Consider the following 25,903-nt stretch of genomic DNA (forward strand, 5'->3'; position numbering starts at 1 on the left):
CTTGTATTTGTGTCAAAAGCTTAAATTGGAGAAACAAAAGCCACCTCAAACTTAAAAAATGCTTGCTATTTCCTCATAGAGTATGATGTAATACTCCTCAAGATGATGAGCTGACCAATCAGTGGTCGACTTCCATGAATGTGTTTTAATGCCCGGTATACACCCACACCATTCTGTTGTTGGGGTAAGCTCAGACCAGGGCCTAAAATGAACACCCGCCACAAAGGGGTATATTTTAGCATTGGCGGGTAAGATGTCTATTTCACCGGCGGGTGGTCAGGGCTCCACAGTCTGAGCATTTCACTCACATTTGTGAATAAAAATGTCAAATAAATGCTGCAGTAGCTGTTTTCAAACTATTTCTGCCGTTTTGTTTCATATCTGGTCAATTAATTGCACAAGGTCAAAGAACTATGAATCTTATAACCTATCCTACCTTGCAAAGCAACACTGCCTGGCTGGGGGCTGTGCACACGTGAAGTGCTGAGTGAAATATACTTTTTTTTTTTTAGAAGTGCTGCGCACAGGCATAAAAGTTGGTCCAATTTCCTTGAAACGAAAGTCTACTGAAGTGAGACTTTGTCCTTGTTTCTTTGTGTTGGCATTGTTTTCTTCACAAGAGAGGTTGTTTTTCAATGTTTTAGTTTCAATTGCTAGGGAAGACTCTTTCACAATCTCACAGGCACAAGCATGACTCAGTCACGTTATTATGGTAACCTCCCGTCCTTAAAGGGGCAGGTGAACATTTTTTTGTCTGTGATATTTTGGTTGAAAGACTCGGGTAACAAAAAATTAAATGAAATGAAGCAATATACTACATTACTTCTTACTAGTAATACATGTATTGTTTTAGAAACATTACAAAGCATCCTCGTCCATTTTTGTCAGGTTATTTTTTATTTGTATTTTTGGTGAAAATGTAATGTTTTGCCTGATATAAAAATATGAGTGGCTGGTAGATTTTTGGACTGTTGGAAAAGCAAGTGAAGCTAGTTGAGAGAATGCCAAAAGTGTGCAAAGCTGTCAAGACAAAGGGTGGCTACTTTAAAGAATCTCAAATATTCATTATTTTTTAATATGTTTAACACTTTTTTGGTTACTACATGATTCCATGTGTTATTTCATAGTTTTGATGTCTTCACTATTCTACAATGTAGAAAATATTACAAATAAAGAAAATCCCTGGAATGAGAAGGTGTGCCAACTTTTGACTGGTGCTATATATAGAAATCAAAGACAAATATCTTAAATGAATATGTAACCATTTTAACAACTGGATTAGCACAATAAGCAAAATATATTTTACTTACTGATCTAAAAGTACCTTCTCCTTCCAATCTTTCTTGCGTGCAGGACTCCTCGTGTCACTCTCTCGGTCAATTTCTGCAACTGTAAATTGGACACTGCTGTTAGATTAACAATCATTTAAGCTTTCTGACCATATAAGACACAGGCACTTGACTGTTGTTTTATTTCTTTACCTACTTATTGTTCACCTAATACCTTTTTTTGCGCTATTGGTTAGAGCCTGTAAGTAAGCATTTCACTGTAAGGTCTATCTATCCCTGTTGTATTCGGCGTACGTGACAAATAAACTTTTATTTTACATGTCAATGTCCCGGAAAGTTGGCTTTTGTTTACTACGCCATTCTAGTCAAATATCGCATATTGAGCAGCAACTGTCCCAATTTCGGGACACTGATCCAGTAGAGTTAACATACTTAATTACCCATTTTTGGAAGGAAAACTATTTCACTCATATTGTAAGAAATTATAGGTAATATTTCATAGAAATCTGGCAATATTGGGCAGTTACATTAAAACAGCAAAAAGGTCTCTGTGGCCCAGAGGAGGGCCTCAAATTTTGGTCAGAGACCGCGCCATTGGCCACGCTCACGATTTAAGCAGTGACATGGACTCAGAACATCCAATTTCATTGTTTCTCTATTAAATGTTTTAATTTTGAGTGTGAAAAACCAAAATAATCTAAAATCAGGAAAAATAAAAGTGAGAAAACATAATTTGGGAAAATATAAAACAATTTGGGGAGAAAATCACCGGCTTTATAGGGCCCCCCTTATTTATTAACCAGATATATTGACAGAAAACGGTGCACTTCTCTTGTACACCAAGGATCCAGGGAAGAGTTGCAGGGGAAAGGAAAAGAGAAGAATGTGCCTATTTGAAAGCTTGAAAATGTTTTGTAGCTTGCTAGAAAAGGCTGGAGACCCCTGCTATATTAAAAAAAAATGTTATTCAAAGCTAAATGACCAACATTACGATAGATTGCCATAGATTTCTGTTAATTACACAAATTACTGAAGGTTCTGGTAACTTTGGTAAATGACCAGTAGCTTTGCAACCCCAGTCTGCAGGTGTACCAGACAGACAGACAGCAGCACCTCACAGCAGCTCTCCAATAGACTCTAAGCCCCTTTGGACTGTCGATTACTAACCTCTCATAAAATTGTGTCATAGTGTGACTTAAAGTTTCTCTAATATCAACAGTCCATGAAGTGAGACCCAAGTTCAAAAAAGCTATGCGGACTTCCTTTCAGGTGATAGTCTCCAGTCTAAAGTTCTACAGAGGAAGATGTCTCTCATGAATAAACATCTAACTTCGTATTTTTTCATTATTAATGCTAGCACTCAGGTGGGACTGGCGTGTGCGCTCTTCTTTAGCGTCTTTGTATTGCTTCACACACAACCTGGCACGCCACGCCACACAGGCATCCTTTGAAGGAGGAGGACTAAGATAACACTTACTCCAGACAGTCTCTTCCTGCTTTCTTCCCTTCTTTCTCTTTCCCTCCACTCTTCTCTTCCTCCCGGATTGCCAGAGAGTGTGCTGGCCGATGAACCCTGCCACTGAAGGAGTGCCTCCCCTCTCAGTCCGACACTATGAAATATTTCCTCTGAATCCATTTCCTTTGGATTATCTCCTCTCTGCACCCTCTCCCATCTCCTTTTAATAGTACCATAAGCAAGATAAAGGATTCCCAAATCAAATGTTCCCTGCCGCCGAAGCCTGACATCAGTTTAACTTGACTTAACCTGCCTAAATTCAATTAAATTGGAAATTGTTAGAGAGGGGTGGGGGGGGGTGATCAGGGGCGTCTGTGTCCATCATTCCCACACATAGCACAGTGTCATTTGATGTTATTTTCATGTTTTTTATCTGGCCAGAGCCAAACTAGGCCTATATTTTATTCAAGATAAGCTTTCTCAAGATAACATGTTCCTAGTCCAACATGACTTGTTTTCATTACCCTGGTAGGGATGCTTTGGAGGGATGAAATGTGCCCTTTCAGAGATGTAGACAAGAAGAACAATTTTAAAGACATTACCTTATCATTTATAATGGCATATTCTGAGAGCCAGGGGCACAATACCAATAAAATCATAGCAATATGATACAAAAGTGTAGTAATTATTTATTTGATTTACCAATTAGTTTGGTGACATTAGTCACTGGAATCTTAGTGCTTGTCTTAATCTCCACATTGTGTCGTGAGAAACCTCACTAGCGTCCTTGCCGTGCCATAAAAATGAATTATACTGAACAAAAATATGAATGCAGCATGTAAAGTGTTGGTTCCATGTTTCACGAGCTGAAATAAAAGATCCCAGACATTTGTCATAGGCACAAAAAGCTTATTTCTCTCCAATTTTGGGCACAAATTAGTTTACATCCCTTTTAGTGAGCATTTCTCCTTTGCCAAGATAATTCATCCACATGACAGGTGTGACATATCAAGAAGCTGATTAAACGGCATGATCATTACACAGGTGCACCTTGTGCTGGGAACAATAAAAGGCCACTCTAAACTGTACAGTTTTGTCACACAACACAATGCCACAGATGACTCAAGTTTTATAGGAATGGCAATTGGCATGCTGACTGCAGGAATGTCCACCAGAGCTGTTGCCAGAGAATTTAATGTTAATTTCTCAAACCACGTGTGACCACGCCAGCCCAGGACCTCCACATCTGGTTTCTTCACCTACGGAATTGTCAGAAATCAGCCACCTGGACAGCTGATGAACTGAGGAGTATTTCTGTCTGTAATAAAGCCCTTTTGTGGGGAAAAACTGAGCCAGTGGGTGGGCCTATGCTCTCCCAGGCCCACCTATGTGAAATCAATAGATTAGGGCCTGATTTTAATTTATTTCAATTGACTGATTTCCTTAACTTTCCTCAGTATATTTTTTCTCTCTCCCCGGGATAGGAATATAGAGTCAAATATAATCGAAGGTCGCTGCTGTGAGTAATCTTATTTTATCCGTTCAAGCCAGTGGGGTGGTGAAAACCAGCACAGCAGGGGTAATAGTCTATCACCCCCTCGGCCCACTCCGTATGAAGTAAATAGCTGCATTGCTCTTTTTGAATATTGACTGTACCTTCGTGTAATGTAAGCAAGCACTAGCATACAGAACGGGTTGATTTGTTTTTCTCCAAAGGTTAACCATAATTTTATATCTGGCTTTAAATTGCAGTTGACTCATTTCATGTCGTCACAATAGCCTCATGGGTAATGTGTCTGTCTTTGGAGCCTACCTAAGTGTCCAAGACACTGAGTATACAATACATTATGAACACCAGCTCTTTCCATAACAGACTGAGACCAGGTGAATCTAGGTGAAAGCTATGATCCCTTATTGATATCATATTTTAAATCCACTTTAATCAGTGTAGATGAAGGGGAGGAGACAGGTTAAAGAAGGATTTTTAAGCCTTGAGACAATTGACATGGATTGTCTGTGTGCCATTCAGAGGGTGAATGGGCAAGACAAAAGATTTACAGTGCATTCGGAAAGTATTCAGACCCCTCGACTTTTTCCACATTTTGTTATGTTACAGCCTTATTCTACAATTGATTAAATCGCTTTTTCCCTAAGCACAAAACACATTTACATACGTTTCAGACCCATTACTCAGTACTTTGTTGAAGCACCTTTGGAACCGATTACAGTCTCGAGTCTTGGGTATGACGCTACAAGCTTGGCACAACTGTATTTGGGAAGTTTCTCCCATTCTTCTCTGCAGATCTCCTCAAGCTCTATCAGGTTGGATGGGGAGTTTCGCTGCACAGCTATTTTCAGGTCTCCAGAGATGTTCGATCAAGGTTCCAGTCCGTCTCTGGCTGGGCCACTCAAGGACATTCAGAGACTTGTCCCGAAGCCACTCCTGCGTTGTCTTGGCTTAAGTCCTGTTGGAAGGGGAACGTTCACCCCAGTCTGAGGTCCTGAGCGCTCTGGAGCAGGTTTTCATCAAGGATCTCTCTGTACTTTGCTCTGGTCATTCCTCAATCCTGACTAGTCTCCCAGTCCATGCCGCTGAAAATCATCCCAACAGCATGATGCTGCCACCACCATGCTTCACCGTGGGGATGATGCCAGGTTTCCTTCAGACGTGACACTTGGCATTCAGGCCAAAGAGTTCAATCTTGGTTTCCTCAGACCAGAGAATCTTGTTTCTCAGGGTCTGAGAGTCTTTAGGTGCCTTTTGGCAAACTCCAAGCAGGCTGTCATGTTCCTTTTACTGAGGAGAGGCTTCCGTCTGGTCACTACCATAAAGGCCTGATTAGTGGAGTGCTGCTGAGATGGTTATCCTTCTGGAAGGTTCCACAGAGGAACTCTGGAGCTCTGTCAGCGACAATTGGGTTCTTGGTCACCTCCCTGACCAAGGCCCTTCTCCCCCGATTGCTCAGTTTGGCTTGGCGGCCAGCTCTAGGAAAGGTATTGGTGGTTCCAAACTTCTTTGTTTTAAGAACGATGGAGGCCACTGTGTTCTCGGGAACCTTCAATGCTGCAGAATTTAGAAAAAGTCAAGGGGTCTGAATACTTTCTGAATTCAGTGGAAGTGCCTTTGAACGGGGCATGGTAGTAGGTGCCAGGCGCACCAATTTGTGTCAAGAACTGCAACGCTGCTGGGTTTTTCCCGTGGGGAAGCATTGGAGTCATCATGAGCCAGCATCCCTGTGGAATGCTTTCGACACCTTGTCAAGTCCACACCGTGATGAATTGAGGCTGTTCTGAAGGTGAAGGCGGGGTACAACTCAATATTAGGATGGTGTTCTTAATGTTTGGTGTACTCGGTGTGTACTGCAGGAGTATAGCAACGTGGTCTGGTGTTCACGTCATTTGAAATTCGACTAGTTGAAGATGGCTGGTTTTACATGTCTAAGAAAAACATATTATTTGTTTTAAACCGAAGTAAACATTTGCACCATATCCCTTTTCAAAAGACAGCCCCCCCCAAAAAACTATCCCATCACTAGTCCCATTTACCCCACCAAGCCCATAGCAACAGTGCTGTCAGCAGCATCACCGCTTACACCTGGCAGATGGCTTATTTATTTCACCAAATGACATGTAGCACAGGTACAGAGAAGTTGTCAATCAAAGTGTAGTATTGCGTCATACCATGGTCTGAAAGCAAGGATCAGTAGTTGTGAGTGGAGCGAAACTAAGCCATGAATAGTTTTAACATATGGAAGGCTTCTGGAATTAAAAAAAATGTGAGATGTTGATTTCTGTTTAACTATACTGAACAAAAATATCAACGCAAAGTGTTGGTCCCATGTTTCATGAGCTGAAATAAAAAAAATCCCATACATTTTCCAAAAGCACAAAAAGCTTATTTCTCTCAAATTTTGTCCATAAATTTGTTTACATCCTGGTTAGTGAGCATTTCTCTTTTGCCAAGATAATCAATCCACGTGACAGGTGTGGCATATGAAGAAGCTGATCAAACAGCATGATCATTACAGAGGTGCACCTTGTGCTGGGGGCAAAAGGCCACTCTAAAATGTGCCGCAGACCACGTGTAACCACGGCAGCCCAGGACCTCCACATCCACCTTTTTCACCCGTGGGATGGTCTGAGACCAGCCACCTAGACAGCTGATGAAACTATGGGTTTGCAAAACCGAAGAATTTCTGCACAGACTGTCTGAAACCGTCTCAGGGAAGCTCATCTGCGTGCTCATCGTCCTCACCAGGGTCTTGACCTGACAGCAGTTCGGCGTCATAACTGACTTCAGTGGGCAAATGCTCACCTTTTGATGGCTACTGGCATGCTGGAGAAGTGGGCTCTTTGCGGATTAATCCCGGTTTTAACTGTACCTGGAAGACGGCGTCTATGGCGTTGTGTGGGTGAGCGGTTTGATGTCAACGTTGTAAACAGAGTGCCCCATGGTGGCAGTGGGGTTATGGTATGGGCAAACATAAGTTAAGGACAACTAACACAACTGCATTTTATCGATGGCAATTTGAATGCACAGAGTACGTGAGGAGATCCCATTGTTGTGCCATTCATCTGTATTTCCTATTGCACGGCCCCCATGTCTCAAGGATCTGTACAGAATTCCTGGAAGCTGAAAATGTCCCAGTTCTTCCATGGCCTGCATACTCACCAGACGTCACCCATTGAGCATGTTTGGGGGACTCCGAATCGGCGTGTACGACATCATGTTTAATTTCCCGCCAATATCCAGTAACTTCGCACAGTCATTGAAGAGTGGGGCATCATTCCACAGGCCACAATCAACAGGCTGATCAACTCTATGCAAAGGATTGTCATTGCATGAGGCAAGTGGTGGTCACACCAGATACTGACTGGTTTTCTGATCCACGTCCCTACTTTTTTTTATTTTTTGTAACTTTTTTTTTTAAAGATATCTGTGACCAGTAGATGCATATCTGTATTCCCAGTCGTGTGAAATTCATAGAATTTATTTCAATTGATATATATATATATATATATATATTTAAAACATGAATAGTCTGCCTGCCGTTTATGTAATTCCCTGTAAACAGTTGGATCATAGAGCCCTGGTGTAGATTTGCTCTCCTCGGTTGGTTGTGATTCAGTAAGACAGGTTCTATATTTAGTACCTTAGAGTAGACGTCATGTGTTTTTTTTCCTGGGAACAAAGAGCAGGTCCAGCAAGGCCAGACTCCAGGCCTGGAGTATTAGTTCTCATAATTATAAATTAGTCTCCCTCCTCAGGGAATAATGGCTCCATTTTTATGTATCTTTTAGAATTACCCTTTCCCTCTTATAAAATGGCAAGCGGGAAATTACTCTCCGATCAAATTGAACTTTTAGTTCAAGCGGATGTCATCACACGAAGTTAAAGCCAGCTCTCTTTTTTCTCCCGCCGTCTTGGTATGAAATCTGGCAGCTTTAGCAGATTTACTCGTTGCGGTTCACTCTCAGGATGTACAATCCATCCCGAGAGTCTGGGGGAAAGTGGTTTGATTAATAAGCCTAGATTCCGAGTAGCCCAATTAGAGAAGACATTGAGGTTTTTCACACAGTGATACACAGGAGCACCGCTTCATCTAGTATTGGCCGTCCCTCAAATATTAATTACAGCTGCCGTTTATAGCTCTGACCTGATGAAACCAGGATAGCCTGAAGTTGATAGTTGATGGTAAGAGGATTGGTGCCACTGGGACAAAGGGAGAGGTTCAGACTCGGATGTATGTAAGCTATTATACGTTACCTGTAATTGGATTGGCAGACAAGGTTGTTTTGGAAAACATCTCAATTTAAAGGATCACGTTCATACTTCTGCAACTTGAGAAGCAACATTAACCTTAATCTTAACCTTATCTGAGTATCCCCAAAACAAAATGCCTCGAGCCACTGGGACGGTAAAACCATGTGTGTGTGTGTGTGTGTGTGTGGGCTGCTGCAGTCTCTGAAAGAGCCACTGGAGTAGCTGTCTAGTCCTGACAGACCCTCCTCCATCTGTGCTGTAGCTCTCCAGCAGCCAGCCACTCTCCCAGGACACTACTCCAGGGCAATACCAGACGAGCTCCTGGAGCTACAATGATCCCCACATACCCCACCCAGCCTCCTCAGCCCCGCAGGATATAGCAGACTCGCGCGATTTAAGGAATTTAATTAAGCCCTTGACTGCGGATCTATAGCTCCCATTTCGCCTGGAGCGAGTAAGAGATATGAAGGAGAGATCAGGTTTGGAACTAAGAGCTAACAACAGGAAGCAGTAAGCCAAAGCTTCAGTATCCTTTCTGTGTGCCCGCTGCCCCCATACAAAGGCATTGGCACCTGACTGGAGTAAAGTGGAGTGTATCACACTGTTAGTTCATTGTCCAGAAGGCTGTTTGTGTTCTCTCAAGGTCCTTTCAGCCACTACGTTATGTACACAGAGCTGCACATTTGTTAGTGCCAGCCTGCATCTCTCTTTCTTTCCCGTAAAAGGAATGGGTAGAAACCACTGAACTGGACCTAGTGCACACAGATTCCAGACCTGAGGCAACAGTTAAACAGAGAGGAAGGAGGGAGAGGAATATGGATAGTTGGAGAGAGAGAAAGAGAGAGAGGTAGTAGAGTTCACTCCCTGTAATGTAAATGTAGCATTTGAACCACACTCATCCTCGACCCTGTACCTTTAGGCTTAGCCGTGTGCTTGTTTTGGGCTCCTCTATGCTCCCTGTTGTTATTCTTCCTCGGGATTTAGATCTCATCCAAGGGCTTAGGAAGGGATTTGACACATAGACCACAGGAGGGAGGGAGGCCAAAAGATAGAGAGAGAGGCCAACAGAGAGAGAGGGAGGGAGAGAGGCCAACAGCTAGAGGGAGGGAGAGAGAAACTAAGGGAGGTAGGAAGAAGAGAGACCAACTGAGGGAGGGAGTTGGGGGGATCCATTTCAGGTTAAATGCAGCTCTTATTAAGGCATCCACATGCTTCCCAGCCAACGCAGTTCCGAAGAGATAGTGCATATGTTATGACATTTTAAAGTTTTTGTTAGTTTTGGACATCGGTAAGGGTTTTTTCTGCAGTTCAGGAGCACTTTCGGAACCAAAGTTTTATGCCCCATCATTGGTGATTGGTCAGTAGTAGGGATTCTCCAATATAGTACAGTGCATTCCTTCACTTTTTTTTTTAATGTTGAATTTTACCCCCCTTTTCTCCCCAATTTCGTAGTATACAATTATTAGTAGTTACTATCTTGTCTCATCGCTACAACTCCTGTACGGGCTCGGGGGAGACCAAGGTCGGAAGTCATGCGTCCTCCAAAACACAACCCAACCAAGCCGCACTGCTTCTTAACACAGCGCGCATCCAACCCGGAAGCCAATGTGTCGGAGGAAACACCGTGCACCTGGCGACCTTGGTTAGCGTGCACTGCGCCCATCCCGCCACGGAAGTCGCTGGTGCGCGATGAGACAAGGATATCCCTACCGCACAAGCTCTCCCTAACCCGTACAACGCTAGGCCAATTGTGCGTCGCCCGATGGACCTCCCAGTCACGGCTGGCTGCGACAGAGCCTGGGCGCGAACCCAGAGTCTCTGGTGGCACAGCTAGCGCTGCGAGGCAGTGCCCTCGACCACTGCGCCACCCTCCTTCACTTTTTCAACATGTTGTTATGTTAGTCTTATTCTAAAATGTATTAAATAAATGTTTTTCTACACACAATACCCCATGACAAAGCGAAAACATTTTTTTAAAACATTTTTGCAAATGTATTTAAGTAAAGTAAATAAGTATTCAAACCCTTTACTGTGAGACTCGAAATTCAGCTCCGGTGCATCTTGTTTCCATTGATCATCCTTGATGTTTCTACAACTTGATTTGGAGTCTACCTGTGGTAAATTAAATTGATTGGACATGATTTGGAAAGGCACACGCCTGTCTATATAAAGTCCCACAGTGGACCAAGCCAATTAGGTTGAAATAATTGTCTCTAGAACACCGGGATTGGATTGTGTCAATGCACAGATCTGGGGAAGGGTACCCAAAAAATTACGCAGTATTGAAGGTCCCCAAGAACAGAGTGGCCTCCATCATTCTTAAACAGAAAAAGTTTGGAACCACCAAGACTTCTTAGAGCTGGCCGCCCGGCCAAACTGAGCAATTGGGGGAGAAGGGCCTTGGTCAGGGAGGTGACCAAGAACCCGATGGTCACTGACTGAGCTCCAGAGTTCCTCTGTGGAGATGTGAGAACCATCTCTGCAGTACTCCACCAATAAGGTCTTTATGGTAGAGTGGCCAGACTGAAGCCACTCCTCAGTAAAAGGCACATGGGAGACTAGTCAGGATCGAGGGTAATAATGAACGGACCAAAGTACAGAGAGATCCTTGATGAAAACCTGCTCCTGAGCACCTCAGACTGGGGCGAAGGTTCACCTTCCAACAGGACAACGACCCTAAGCACACAGCCAAGACAACGCAGGAGTGGCTTCGGACAAGAGACATGAAAATAGCCGTGCAGCGACGCTCCCCATCCAACCTGACAGAGCTTAAGAGGATCTGCAGAGAAGAATGGGAAGCTTGTAGCATCATACCCAAGAAGACTCCAGGCTGTAATCGCTACCAAAGGTGCTTCAACAAAATACGGAGTGAATGGGTCTGAATACTTATGTATATGTGGTATTTATGTTTTATATCTTTAATATATTTGTAAACATTTATAAAAACAGTTTTTGCTTTGCCATTGTGGGTTAGCGTGTGTAGACTGATGAGGAAAACAAACTATTTAATCCATTGTAGAATAAGGCTGTATGTAACAAAATGTGGAAAAGGTCAAGGGGTCTGAATACTTTGCGAATGCACTGTTTGTTGTCATTCAACGAGAACTTGTTTTCATGCACATTATTTTTATGGAGAAATACTGCACGTAACATCTTAGTTAGATGTAAAGTTGAGCGACTAAGATTTCTTCCACAAAAACATCAAAATGAATGACATTTTTGAGGAAGTTTATATTGGCTACGGAGTCTCGAAATGGACAAAGTACTATTGACACTTTTTCAAAGTTTTTTTAATACAGTATGCGAGAACACTCGTTCGGTTCGCTAGCCGAGTTCGCTCGGCGCCAGCCGAACTGAAGCATGCTGACGCCTTTTATAGTCTGGAGAGAGAGGACATGGCAGTGCTGGGCCACAATGCAGCCAAGATCTCACTGTACTGTGTTGTAATGGACCATTATGGAGAAGAAGGAGAGATGACAGGTCTGTCTGCATCCACCTATCTTAACCTCATGGCTGGCTGCAGCAGGTACACCGCTGATACTGATGTCATCTGATTCTCCTCAGCTCACACACTCTTGACAAATAACCCACACACACCGTCACACAACTCACTGTCACACACGTACATATATCCTCTCCATTCCAGGCTGTGGCAATCTGATTAAGTCTCTGGTAATGGATCTGGGCACTAACAATCATAAACACCAATTAGGTTTTCTGACCCAGGAACAGACGCTTTCTCTCCCTTTTCTTTCCTCCCAGTCATTTTGTGTGATTTTCTTTCCAGAATTTGTGTAACATGATTTAATCAGCTGTGTAATGAAAAACAAATTGTTTTGGCACAGCGTGTGGTTGAGGACCGGGGTTATTACAATACACACCCAGCTTTAAAAAGGTTGAGCAGTGTGTTCCTGGCTGCTTCTCCCTCTCCCTCTCTTCCCCTCCCTATGGCCCAGGCCACAGGAGCTGATGGATGTAGGGTCACGTTCTAAGGCCCTGTGTATTTGTGTGTGCACGTTCATGCGTTGCCTGCATGCATGAGCCTAGCATTGGGGCAGGCCCTGGATCATTAGTGATAGTGGAAGATAATTTCAGCAATAGGAATGATGACATTGGTGGCAACACTAAGACCTTATGAATACACGATGTCATCGACTGGAGACCTCTGCATTGCCTGCCTGTTTCTCTAATGAATTCCGTGCTATAGGCTGTTGGGCTTTGTCAGCCCTTTTTTTGAAATACGGACCTGGAAAACCGCTTCAACCCAATTCTTGGCACGGAGAAAGGTCAAATTAGTTACACTAATGTTTATAAACAAGTTTGCTTTTCTAATAAAGTCAAAGGGATGCCAGTTCAATTTGGGAGTCTGGGTAGAATATGTTTTACATAGCACGCACGCACGCACGCACACACGCACGCTCGCTCGCCCACACAGGGATATGTTTTTGGCTCTTACCCTTTGGTCCCTCCAGCCCAGCTGTACTAGCCAGAACTGATTCATGCAGTGATAATGACAGAAATCTCCCAGTGTTCGGTCTCACACAAAATCTAGAATAACAAAAGTGACACTAGTTATTATTTGGGGAGTCAATGATTACACACCATTAGCAGGCTGAAATATGGTTAGTCCTAATACACACACTGGCCCATCAGGGTGACTCAGGAAACGATATCACACAGGAAGCAGGGTAACAGAAAGAATTTAGAAGGGCAGCTCTGACCCGGGCCTGCTGTTTAAAAACTATCAGGCAGCCCAGATACACATTGTGGTGGACATTTTTATATCACACATACTGTGGACAGATGGTATCGGAGGAGTAATGTGTGGTCTTTTAAGTTAATTTGGTGTGATGTTAAAACAGATGAGTACTACGTCTAAAGTCACATTCCTAAGACAGGAGGAAGGTTTTGACCCCACTGACGTGTGTAGGGTTGACATAAGTTGGCAGGTTTATGGAGGCGTGAGCTCTCTAGGGAATGTTTGTGTGGTGGGGTTTTGACTGAGGTAAATGTTTTGACTGAGGTAAGTGTTTTATGTTCTCTTCCTGTGCAGTGATGTTTGGTGGACCTGAGGTTTGGTAGAACTGTGTTTGGTGTTCTATGCAGTAACAGTGTTTGGAGAAGCTGACTTAATTAGCTGCGTTGTCTTGTTGTCGCTGCAGTGGCATCGGGAGGAACTGGCCGTGGGCGTCTGGAGGCAGCAGCATCCTGGCGGAGTACGGCACCCTGCACCTGGAGTTCATGCACCTCTCCAAGCTGTCAGGGAACCCAGCCTTCGCAGAGAAGGTGAGAGCTTGGGAGCCACAGCACATTCCATTCCAGTGCATTAACACCAAGTGTAACTGAGCACTCAGCCAGCCTGATGATGGGGTTATTCATAGCGGTGACCTTGATTACTATTCATGTTAACGCCTGTTCTGCAGGTAAAATGCCTTCTTTCCGCTCCGAGCCACCGGCCTCTCTCTCTCTTATGCCTCCCTTAACTGCCGTTCCTGCAGTAAGGCCATTTAAAGTGCATTACTGTGCCGTGCTGCTGGAAGATTAGGCGGCCATGAGGTATTTGCAGGGAGAAAGTAGAAACTCTTTTCCTCCTCCTCCTCCTAGGTCATGAACATCCGGAAGGTTCTGAATCGACTGGATAAGCCCCAGGGACTGTACCCCAACTATTTGAACCCTAACAGCGGACAGTGGGGACAACGTAAGTCCCCCTCATCCCTCTCTCATCTCACCCCTCTCCTGTCTCATTCCTATCTCCCCTCTCACCATTTTCTCCCCTCTTTCATCTCATCCCTCTCTCCCATCTAATCCCTTCCACCTCCCTCTGCATCACTGTTTAACCATCTCTCCTATCTTCCATCTTGCCCAGCCTTCTCTCTTTTCACCTCTCTCATCCCTCTCTTCCATCTCACCCCTTTCCCTTTCCATTAGAGGTTCACCAGTGGCTGTCAATCGATGTTCCGCAGCCTGTAATTATCAAGGTATTTACAGCTGGGAGAGCCACTTCAGTTCAATGTGAGCACTTCTGATTGAGTGGGCTGTGCATTAGAAGATTATGTAACTTAATGCTGCCCAGGGGGTGAGGGACATCAGGGAGAAATAAGTATCTGTGGCTAATGACAGTACTTAAACATGGTGAATACTGCCAGTAAAGTTAATTAGTCCTCTCTCGCTACAGTTCGGTTGTGTTACCTCCACACAATACTACTCAAACTTTCCTGCTTCTTTGACTCAAGGCACCCCAACAGTTCAGTACCCCCATCCCTTGTATGGAGCAACTTCTGCTTTGACATTACCCAGCTCCAGCCAGGCCACCTCTTGACAAAACAAGCTTCAGACCCAAGAATTGCCTGGTCAGTAATCTACGGCACAGTGAGGTGGCTGGGGAGAGGTGGTGGTGGGATGCAGTAACCCTGCAGTGTGTCCGTGCTCAGACAGCCCTGTGCCCAGCAGACAGCAGCTTGTGTGGATCCCTTCTCAAATTATTGTGTTTGTCTCTGAGCCACACAAAAGGTTAATGAGATGCACAGACCAGATCAGACCAGACCAGTCCCTAGCTCAGCCATATGCTGTAGCATCCTGATGGACCCACTGCAATCTCTATCACACACATTCATTTGAATGCATATCTTAGCTGTTTTGTTTGTTTTGCTATTCTGTGCGATACCTCCCCCCTCCGTGTGTGTGTGTGTGTGTGTGTGTGTGTGACCCTCTGTAATTGAATGGCCCCTCTACGCCCTCGCTGAAATGTCACGACGGATGAATACCCATGCTAACCCATGCTAATACCCATCCCTAACTGTCTGTGTGTTTGTCTCTGCTGTAGTCCTGGTCAGAGAGGGTTCAGCGCTAATGACTGACCGCTGTGCATCCAGCCCCTGGGTCAAACTGGGTGGAGGGGATCAATGGAAGGGGAGGGCAGCCGCCCGGCTTGTTTCTCATTCTCTCTGACAACTTGATCCATCCCACAGGGTTTTTTTTTTCGTACAGTTTACAGCTCCATAATCTAGTGAAGCATAGGTGGTGTTGACATCAGGTCACCCAGCAGAGTGATGTAGTGACCCAGGCCAGTGTGTAGTGAGGTGGGGGTGCTGTCAGAGTCCTGTGTCTCTCTTGATGACTCTACATCACGTACGTACGTACTACGTCTTTGAAAAAGCACTTCTTAAGTCCCGTGTAGTAGTATTATTATAATTATCATTACAAGTAGCTATTCTGATGGGAGCCAGCCAGGTGAGGGAGAGAGTGGCTCTGTGAATTGCTGACTGACTAGGGGAAAGTAGCTGTACTACACCAGTAATGCCATACCAAGCCTTAGAGAACACAGAGAAGGTTCCAAGACAAACATTGCTAAAGGCACCTCTAAAAGTGTTTGTGGTCTACATGGTCAGTGTTAGCTGGAAGAATAATTTCCAAGTAGAAGAAAAACAACTCCATTGACAAATAGCCTGAAGTATAGGAATGCTAATGTTGGCTGTGACAAAAATGTAAAGCGTTTTTTTTTTTCAGGTTTGCACAAGAACCATTTGCCACCTGAGGATATTTTACATAAATGTCACTTGTGATCTGTATTTACTGGTAGAGTAGACCTGAGGGGGATGTCATAGAAAAGGTCTTTCCATTCTCAGTGTTTCTCTGTCAAGGTACAGACGGCCTATCAAAGCTCTGGTGATGCTGTTGTAGTTGATGTTTAAATACAAACCATCAGTACAGTGTCCCTTAGAGCCACGTATCTGGCAGTCACATCTTCTTGTATGTGTGGAGCAGCCTATGACATGGCCCACAGACATGACGGACATCGCATCAAACCAATGGCATAGACCGCAGACATGACTGTCATCCTATCACACCAATAACATGGCTTACAGTCATGAGGACATCCCACCCTTAGGGAGTGAACGTTATTTACAGTATATTAAGGGGGCACATGGAGGTAATATTTTACCTGGACTTCCCTGAGCGTTTGGGGGAAAAAACACGTTAACCTCCCCTACAAAATGGTAATTAAAACCAAATAGCAGGGAATATTAAATCCCTTATTAGTAGGCTATAAATGTTGCAGTTTAAAATTCTATCAAATCAGTGGTTGAAATCGCTGTCCATGTCATTGCTTGTCTTGCCATGTCATTGCTTGTCTTGCCATGTCATTGCTTGTCTTGCCATGTCATTGCTTGCCTTGCCATGTCATTGCTTGTCTTGCCATGTCATTGCTTGTCTTGCCATGTCGTTGCTTGTCTTGCCATTTCATTGCTTGTCTTGCAATGTCATTGCTTGCCTTGCCATGTCATTGCTTGTCTTGCCATGTCATTGCTTGTCTTGTCTTGCCATGTCATTGCTTGTCTTGCCATGTCATTGCTTGCCTTGCCATGTCATTGCTTGTCTTGCCATGTCATTGCTTGTCTTGCCATGTCATTGCGTGTCTTGTCTTGTCATTGCGTGTCTTGTCTTGCCATGTCATTGCTTGTCTTGCCTTGCCATGTCATTGCTTGTCTTGCCATGTCATTGCTTGTCTTGCCATGTCATTGCGTGTCTTGTCTTGCCATGTCATTGCTTGTCTTGCCATGTCATTGCTTGTCTTGTCTTGCCATGTCATTGCTTGTCTTGCCATGTCATTGCTTGTCTTGCCATGTCATTGCTTGTCTTGCCATGTCATTGCTTGTCTTGCCATGTCATTGCTTGCCTTGCCATGTCATTGCTTGTCTTGCCATGTCATTGCTTGCCTTGCCATGTCATTGCTTGTCTTGCCATGTCATTGCTTGTCTTGCCATGTCATTGCTTGGCTTGTCTTGCCATGTCATTGCTTGGCTTGTCTTGCCATGTCATTGCTTGGCTTGTCTTGCCATGTCATTGCTTGGCTTGTCTTGCCATGTCATTGCTTGGCTTGTCTTGCCATGTCATTGCTTGCCTTGCCATGTCATTGCTTGTCTTGCCATGTCATTGCTTGCCTTGCCATGTCATTGCTTGTCTTGCCATGTCATTGCTTGGCTTGTCTTGCCATGTCATTGCTTGGCTTGTCTTGCCATGTCATTGCTTGGCTTGTCTTGCCATGTCATTGCTTGGCTTGTCTTGCCATGTCATTGCTTGTCTTGTCTTGCCATGTCATTGCTTGGCTTGTCTTGCCATGTCATTGCTTGTCTTGCCATGTCATTGCTTGGCTTGTCTTGCCATGTCATTGCTTGTCTTGCCATGTCATTGCTTGGCTTGCCTTGCCATGTCATTGCTTGTCTTGCCATGTCATTGCTTGTCTTGCCATGTCATTGCTTGTCTTGCCATGTCATTGCTTGGCTTGCCTTGCCATGTCATTGCTTGTCTTGCCATGTCATTGCTTGTCTTGTCTTGCCATGTCATTGCTTGTCTTGCCTTGCCATGTCATTGCTTGTCTTGCCTTGCCATGTCATTGCTTGTCTTGCCTTGCCATGTCATTGCTTGTCTTGCCATGTCATGTCATTGCTTGTCTTGTCTTGCCATGTCATTGCTTGTCTTGCCATGTCATTGCTTGCCTTGCCATGTCATTGCTTGTCTTGCCATGTCATTGCTTGCCTTGTCTTGCCATGTCATTGCTTGTCTTGTCTTGCCATGTCATTGCTTGTCTTGCCATGTCATTGCTTGTCTTGCCATGTCATGTCATTGCTTGGCTTGTCTTGCCATGTCATTGCTTGGCTTGTCTTGCCATGTCATTGCTTGTCTTGCCATATCATTGCTTGTCTTGCCATGTCATTGCTTGTCTTGCCATGTCATTGCTTGTCTTGCCATGTCATTGCTTGGCTTGCCTTGCCATGTCATTGCTTGTCTTGCCATGTCATTGCTTGTCTTGCCATGTCATTGCTTGTCTTGCCATGTCATTGCTTGGCTTGCCATGTCATTGCTTGTCTTGCCTTGCCATGTCATTGCTTGTCTTGCCTTGCCATGTCATTGCTTGTCTTGCCTTGCCATGTCATTGCTTGTCTTGCCATGTCATGTCATTGCTTGTCTTGTCTTGCCATGTCATTGCTTGTCTTGCCATGTCATTGCTTGCCTTGCCATGTCATTGCTTGTCTTGCCATGTCATTGCTTGCCTTGTCTTGCCATGTCATTGCTTGTCTTGCCGTGTCATTGCTTGTCTTGTCTTGCCATGTCATTGCTTGTCTTGCCATGTCATTGCTTGTCTTGCCATGTCATTGCTTGTCTTGCCATGTCATGTCATTGCTTGGCTTGTCTTGCCATGTCATTGCTTGGCTTGTCTTGCCATGTCATTGCTTGTCTTGCCATGTCATTGCTTGTCTTGCCTTGCCATGTCATTGCTTGTCTTGCCTTGCCATGTCATTGCTTGTCTTGCCATGTCATGTCATTGCTTGTCTTGCCATGTCATGTCATTGCTTGTCTTGCCATGTCATGTCATTGCTTGTCTTGCCATGTCATTGCTTGTCTTGCCATGTCATTGCTTGGCTTGCCTTGCCATGTCATTGCTTGTCTTGCCATGTCATTGCTTGTCTTGCCTTGCCATGTCATTGCTTGTCTTGCCATGTCATGTCATTGCTTGTCTTGTCTTGCCATGTCATTGCTTGTCTTGCCATGTCATTGCTTGTCTTGCCATGTCATTGCTTGCCTTGCCATGTCATTGCTTGTCTTGTTGCTCAAGTGGTTTGTAAGTGATTTCCATTTTTCTAATGGATGTCAATTATCTTGGCTCTTTTTCACTGTGCACATCACTGTCTATCCTGTGCAATCATTCAATACATCAGTGCAACAATGTTATCATCACTGGCCAGTAATGCACTCTCTAGCCGCAACTTTCCCCGGTGTGCATTTTCTACGCTGTAGGCATTCAGCAATTAGCAAGACCAAACCTGCTTCTCTCCACGGAAAGCCTATTAGGTCTAGTATAAAAATACATCTAATATAGAATTTTGTAGCCTTCCGAGAGGACTAGCGGAGAGTCTTGCATCCGTAGCCTATAGCCTATTGCACAGTGAATAGCTGGAAGAGATGCACTAGAGTTGTGGAGCCAAAGACGCTAAATATTAGCTAGATACACAACATGATCAAAAGTATATGGACACCTGCTCGTCGAACATCTCATTCCAAAATCATGGGCATTAATATGGAGTTGGTCCCCCATTTTGCTGCTATAACAGCCTCCACTCTTCTGGGAAGGCTTTCCACTAGATGTTGGAACATTGCTGCGGGGACTTGCTTCCATTCAGCCTCGAGCATTAGTGAGGTCAGGCACGGATGTTGGGCGATTAGGCCTGGCTCGTTATCGGCATTCCAATTCATCCCAAAGGTGAACGATGGGCTTGAGGTCAAGGCTCTACGGGCCAATCAAGTTATTCCACACAGATCTCGACAAACCATTTCTGTATGGACTTTGCATTGTGCACAGGGGCATTGTCATGCTGAAACAGGAAAGGGCCTTTCCCAAACTGTTGCCACAAAGTTGGAAGCACTGAATTGTCTAGAATGTCATAGTATGCTGTAGCGTTAAGATTTCCGTCCACTGGAACTAAGGGGCCTAGCGCGAACCATGAAAAACAGCCCCAGATCATTTTTCCTCCTCCACCAAACTTTGGGGTTGGCACTATGCATTGGGGCAATCCGCCAAACCCGGATTCGTCCGTCGGACTGCCAGATGGTGAAGCGTGATTCATCACTCCAGTGAACGCGTTTCCACTGCTCCAGAGTCCAATGGCGACGCGCTTTACACCACTCCAGCCAACACTTGGCATTACCCATGGTGATCTTAGGCTGCTGCGGCTGCTCGGCCATGGAAACCCATTTCATGAAGCTCCCGACAAACAGTTATTGTGCTGACGTTGCTTCCAGAGGCAGTTTGGAACTCGGTAGTGAGTGTTGAAACTGAGGACAGATGATTTTTACATGCTTCAGCACTCGGCGGTCCCGTTCTGTGAGCTTCTGTGGCCTACCACTTCGCGGCTGAGTCATTGTTGCTCCTAGATGTTTCCACGTCACAATAACTGCACTTACAGTTGACCGGAGCAGATTTATATGAAATGACAGGCAGCCTAGGATAAACAGCCTAGGATCAACAAGAAACCCTTACATTATTGTGAAAATAACTTTTCACGAGTTGTCGTCCTTAAGTATGTGTGCGACGCCATGCTTGTTGATTTTTGGTGCTTTCAAGAGAACTGGGAACTCAAATCATGACTTCAGTGGTCTTCAAGTCGGAGCTTTCGAAAGATGCCAGAGTTTCCGACTTTGAATTCAGAGTTGGATGAGTCGGTGTGTGTCTGTGTGTATGTATGTGTGTGTGTGTGTGAGTGAGAGACCAACGTCCAATTCAGTAAGTCAATCCCAAAATGCTGACATTTTAATTGATTACAAATTACATGACCCTCCTTCAACCTAGCTTCCTTTCCTGACGAAAACTGGGTGGGAACTGAGCAGTCAGGGGTTTCTTTTATGCTACGATAGATTAACGAGATCCTATCAGATCTCCAGTCCAATCAGACTGCAGGGCTGCAAGACAGTGTGATGTCTGAGTCCTGAGTTCGCAGGCAGTTTAATTTGTCCCTGTCCCTTGTCAATCAGATAGAGCCATGATCAGATCCTTGACCTTGTGTTCCCTCTCTGACCTGCTGTTAACCTCTGTGGCATTGACCCCAGTCAGTAAGGAAATACAGTCCTTATGAGGGCAAGGCCACACTTCACTACAAACTCTTCCTGGAGCTCTGTCCCTTTTATTACTGCTGACGTCTAATCTATATCCCCAAACAAGGCTTTGGCTGTTAATGACATATACATATGTATGAGGGGGCATGACAATCACTATGATGAACAGCGGCTTGGCTTGACTGAGGCTCTCTCCCAGACCCTGGAGACTCATTCCTCACAGAGAGTGAAGTGGACAGGAGAGCACATCACCCGGCACAGCCCTACACCTCACTGACTGTCACAGGGACTGTCTCTCTTTTATACCCGGCTGTGGTATCGCTGCTGCTCCATGCACAGCTCAGTCGGTTCTCACACAGTGACCGGGGACGTGCCGGGGGGGGACCTGATAAACTCATCAGAATGCCAATCTCCCCCTTGCAGACATCTTCCATACATCAGCCATCAAAGGAGACTAATCCCATTACTCCTGTAGCTTTGTTGGGCTCTGTTTGAAAAGGTGTCCCCGTCCCCTTGGCCAGGCCTATGCCAGACATGTCCCTTTGTCACTGAGGTTCGGAGGCTGAGCAGGTATTAAGGGGCCATCTTCCTGTGTAAACAGCCTCGGGTGCTGAGATGGCCGCCATCATTGCGCCATTCATCATCCTGAGGTGAGGCAGGCCACTGAGGAGGGAGGGCTGCTGCTGGCAAGATGAGATAGGTAAATTAAGCCTGGCTCCAGCATGACGCTCAAATCTTTCGTGTTGTCTCTGTCCTGTAGATCACGTGTCAGTGGGTGGCCTGGGAGACAGCTTCTATGAGTACCTGCTCAAGGCTTGGCTGATGTCAGACAAGACGGACGAGGAGGGAAAGAAGCTCTACTATGACGCTCTGCAGGTAAACCCTCAAGACACCTTACCTAGCCTACACACCTCTCCTCTCTTCTCTCCTGTCCTTTCCTCTCCTCTCCCCCACTCCAATCCCATCTTCCCCTCCGCTCTGCTCCTCTTCTCCTACTCTCGTCTCCTCTCCTCATCCTTTCTTCTCTCCTACTGAGATTTAATGGCTACAGTACCCGTGCATTCCGAAGCGCTGACTAAACCTTTTCACAAGGCTCTTTTGACCTCCATTGAAAGCTTCTTTTGTCAACGCGATAACAACAGTTGGAGTTCTTAAATGACTGAACAGTCCGAGTCGGAAATCAGTACCAGTTGTGTGGGTTGCTATGTGAAAGCAAGACGTGCTACGCCAGGCAGGGGTTATCTCTGAGTGTGAAGTACTAACCGCACTCCACAGAAGCTGGAGGAGTGTGTAAGTGGGGTTGGAGGAAGCTTTCAGTGGATGGGGGTCAACCAGACTCAGAGCTCTGTCTGGTGAGATGTGCTCTGAATGCTGCTAGCCAAATTCTCTGTTTCATTAGAGCCAAGCCTCCTGTCCTGTTGGAGATAATAATGTTGTTCTCCGTACGGAGGTCCACAAGGACCCAGACTGCTCCAGGATATTACCCTCCCTCCATTCCACTCCCAGCCAGCCTTGTTTCCCCACCACAACTGCCTACCTACCAACCCGCTTGTCTGCCATCCACCTGGGCGAGACACCACAAGCAGGTCACCCACAGCGAGAGGGTCCCTATTGCCACGCCAAGCCATCCTCCATTTGGGTCAGACAGCCTGAAAGGCAGCTGGTTAGGAACAGACTCTGTTCACTTATTAATGGCTCCTTGGCATCCTCGCCTCAGCGCCGGCCCAGCCTATATGCTCTCTATCCCCCCCATGAGAAACGAAGCAGCCAGTGCTGAACAAGATGTGCCGCTGCCTGCCTCTGTCCAGGTCTGTTTGTTCTCGAAGCACTAGTAGTCGGAGGCTGAGATTGAAGGAAATGGCCTGAGATTTTTTTATTTCTTCTCAGCAGGAAAAGGCTGGGCTGTTGCTAAACAGGATATAGGCTGCCTTTTAAAGAGACCAAAGGAAATGAAATAACCAGTTTAGGAGAATATTAATCGGCTGATTTTCTGTGGCGGAACACGCCAGGCAATGCCCACCCGCATATAGACGGCCCCATTTACGTGATGGGTCACACACTACAAAAGCACAGATCTGAATTATCTTTTAAAAATGTAATTGCTTTCGGGAGATTTGCAATATTACATTTTCTTGGGTTTTCCCTCGGCAGGAGAAAAGCAAACTCAATGAATATGAAAATAAATGTGCCAAATGAAGCGCTGAACAACGAGGCGCATCAGAGGATGCACCTGAGATAGTATAGCGTTTGAAGCTGCCGTCGACTCGCTGCACATATTTATTCCATATGTTAAAAGGCAGGATTTCTCTCATCGGTAATGGCCGTGTAATAACCGTGTGTTGTCTGTCAGTTGTGATCTTACTGTATTGGACACCTGCTGTGTGGCTAGCGGGAGATACAGGCTGTCGTTTTGAATCATTTGTGATCCTCCTGGTGTCGTGTCTCGCCGTGGATGAAACGCAGCCCGCCATTCCATAATGTCTCGGGATAAAGTGGCCCTCCCGTCTACAGTAAAAGCCAGGGACAAATAGGAGCAGCGTTCTGTGTCCACGCCACACAAGCAAATACATAATACTGGCCACCAGCTGGGACCCCTGGTTTTCAAACAACATCCGTTTTATCAAGGTTAACAATGCTGTTTGGGTGGTATTTATTCATGTTCCACTCCATTTGTAGTGGGAAGGGCCCCGGTCTGGGACTGGGGTTGGATAGACGGCTCACCTGTATGCCGTTCTTGTCATTGTCCTCCAGGCCATCGAGACCAGTCTGATGAGGAAGTCCAGCGGTGGACTGACGTACATCGCTGAGTGGAAGGGCGGCCTGCTGGAGCACAAGATGGGTCACCTGACGTGCTTCGCCGGGGGCATGATCGCCCTGGGGGCCGACGGAGCTCCCGAGGACAAGACGGGTCACCAGATGGAGCAGGCCGCAGAGATCGCCCGCACCTGCCACGAGTCCTACGCCCGCACCAGTGAGTCTGACTGACCCCCTCATCTGGGCCACACCAGTGTCCCTGTCTCCCTCTACAACAGGGGTAGGCTAAGAAACTCTTCCTCTCCCTCTACAGCAGGGGTAGGCTAAGAAACTCTTCCTCTCCCTCTACAGCAGGGGTAGGCTAAGAAACTCTTCCTCCCAGGTGAGGTGATATTAGTTCTGAAGCCCAGACAAAAGGAGGTGTAGGACTCAACCACAGCTCACACTCACTCTTTCTCTCACACACACACACACACCCCACACACCCCTCTTTAGAGCAAGCCAGTGTGAAATGAAAGATTAATGAGCGTTGAGCCTGTTTTCTCTCTGAGGCCAGAGGGGCTGCTGGGTAAGTAGAGCGTAGTGCCAGCCAGGTTAAAATCTTCAGTTATTTTTTCATAAATTTTTGTTTTGCTCATCACCTTCTCCTAGATCTGGTTGGAGTTTTTCACGATGTTGTCTTCTTCCTTGCTTCCCCCTCTTCCAGCCCTGAAGTTGGGCCCAGAGGGGTTCAGGTTTGACGGTGGCGTGGAGGCCATCGCCACACGGCAGAACGAGAAGTACTTCATCCTGAGGCCTGAGGTCATCGAGACCTACATGTACATGTGGCGGTTCACCCACGACCCCAAGTACAGAGAGTGGGGCTGGGAGGCTGTGCAGGTGAGAACTATCATCCTTCAGAATTATCCCACCACAGTCCTATCTGTCATGTTTGTTTTCATCCTGTCCCCTCCTAGACTCCACTGAGAAGAGACTCTTCCTCTTAGAACTTTGACAGTGAATTTAACATTTTTTATTGGACCTTTATTTAACTAGACAAGTCAGTTAACCTGTCTAGGACCCCCGCAACAGCCAGTGAAAGTGCAGGGCGCCAAATTCAAAACGACAAAAATCTCATAATTAAAATTCCTCAAGCATACAAGTATTTTACACCATTTTATAGATGCAATTATTGTTAATCCAGCCACAGTGTCTGATTTCAAAAAGGATTTACAGCGAAAGCACCACAAACGATTATGTTAGGTCACCACCAAGCCACAGAAAAACACAGTCATTTTTTCCACCCAAAGAGAGGAGTCACAAAAAGCAGAAATAGAGAAAATGAATCACTAACCTTTGATCTTCATCACACTTCATGTTACACATGTATTGTTTGATAAAGTTTGATAAAGTTCATATTTATATAAAAAAAATCTGTAAATTGGCGCGTTACGTTCTAGAGAGAGCCACATCAATTTACAGAAATACTCTAAACTGAAACTAAATTGATAAAGATACGACTATTATTATTATTATTTGTATTTTATTTTTACCCCCTTTTCTCCCCAATTTCGTTGTATCCAATTGTTAGTAGTTACTATCTTGTCTCATTGCTCCAACTCCCGTACGGGCTCGGGAGAGACGAAGGTCGAAAGCCATGCGTCCCCCGAAACACAACCCAACCAAGCCGCACTGCTTCTTAACACAGCGCGCATCCAACCCGGAAGCCAGCCGCACCAATGTGTCAGAGGAAACACCGTGCACCTGGCGACCTGGTTAGCGCACTGAGGCCAGCCCACCACAGGAGTCACTGGTGCACGATGAGACAAGGATATCCCTTACGGCCAAACCCTTCCTAACCCGGACAACGCTAGGCCAATTGTGCGTCACACCATGGACCTCCTGGTCGCGGCCGGCTGCGACAGAGCCTTGGCGCGAACCCAGAGTCTCTGGTGGCACAGCGAGCACTGCGATGCAGTGCCCTAGACCACTGCGCCACCCGGGAGGCCCTCAAGATATGACTATTATACATGGAACTTTAGATAAACTTCT

General features: G+C 45.5%; 1 protein-coding gene across 1 annotated transcript in view; it reads left to right on the top strand.

The window, feature by feature from the left end:
• The window catches only part of LOC139407098 (mannosyl-oligosaccharide 1,2-alpha-mannosidase IA-like), a 165,796-nt gene that overhangs the window by 126,804 nt on the left and 13,089 nt on the right, over positions 1–25,903 (top strand). The window contains exons 6-10 of the mRNA XM_071150494.1: positions 13,672–13,795; positions 14,114–14,207; positions 21,879–21,994; positions 23,870–24,089; positions 24,579–24,751. Coding sequence (XP_071006595.1) covers positions 13,672–13,795; positions 14,114–14,207; positions 21,879–21,994; positions 23,870–24,089; positions 24,579–24,751 — 727 coding nt within the window. The remainder of the gene's footprint in view (positions 1–13,671; positions 13,796–14,113; positions 14,208–21,878; positions 21,995–23,869; positions 24,090–24,578; positions 24,752–25,903) is intronic.

Source organism: Oncorhynchus clarkii, chromosome 4 (assembly GCF_045791955.1).
Source record: "Oncorhynchus clarkii lewisi isolate Uvic-CL-2024 chromosome 4, UVic_Ocla_1.0, whole genome shotgun sequence".
NCBI lineage: Eukaryota > Metazoa > Chordata > Actinopteri > Salmoniformes > Salmonidae > Oncorhynchus > Oncorhynchus clarkii.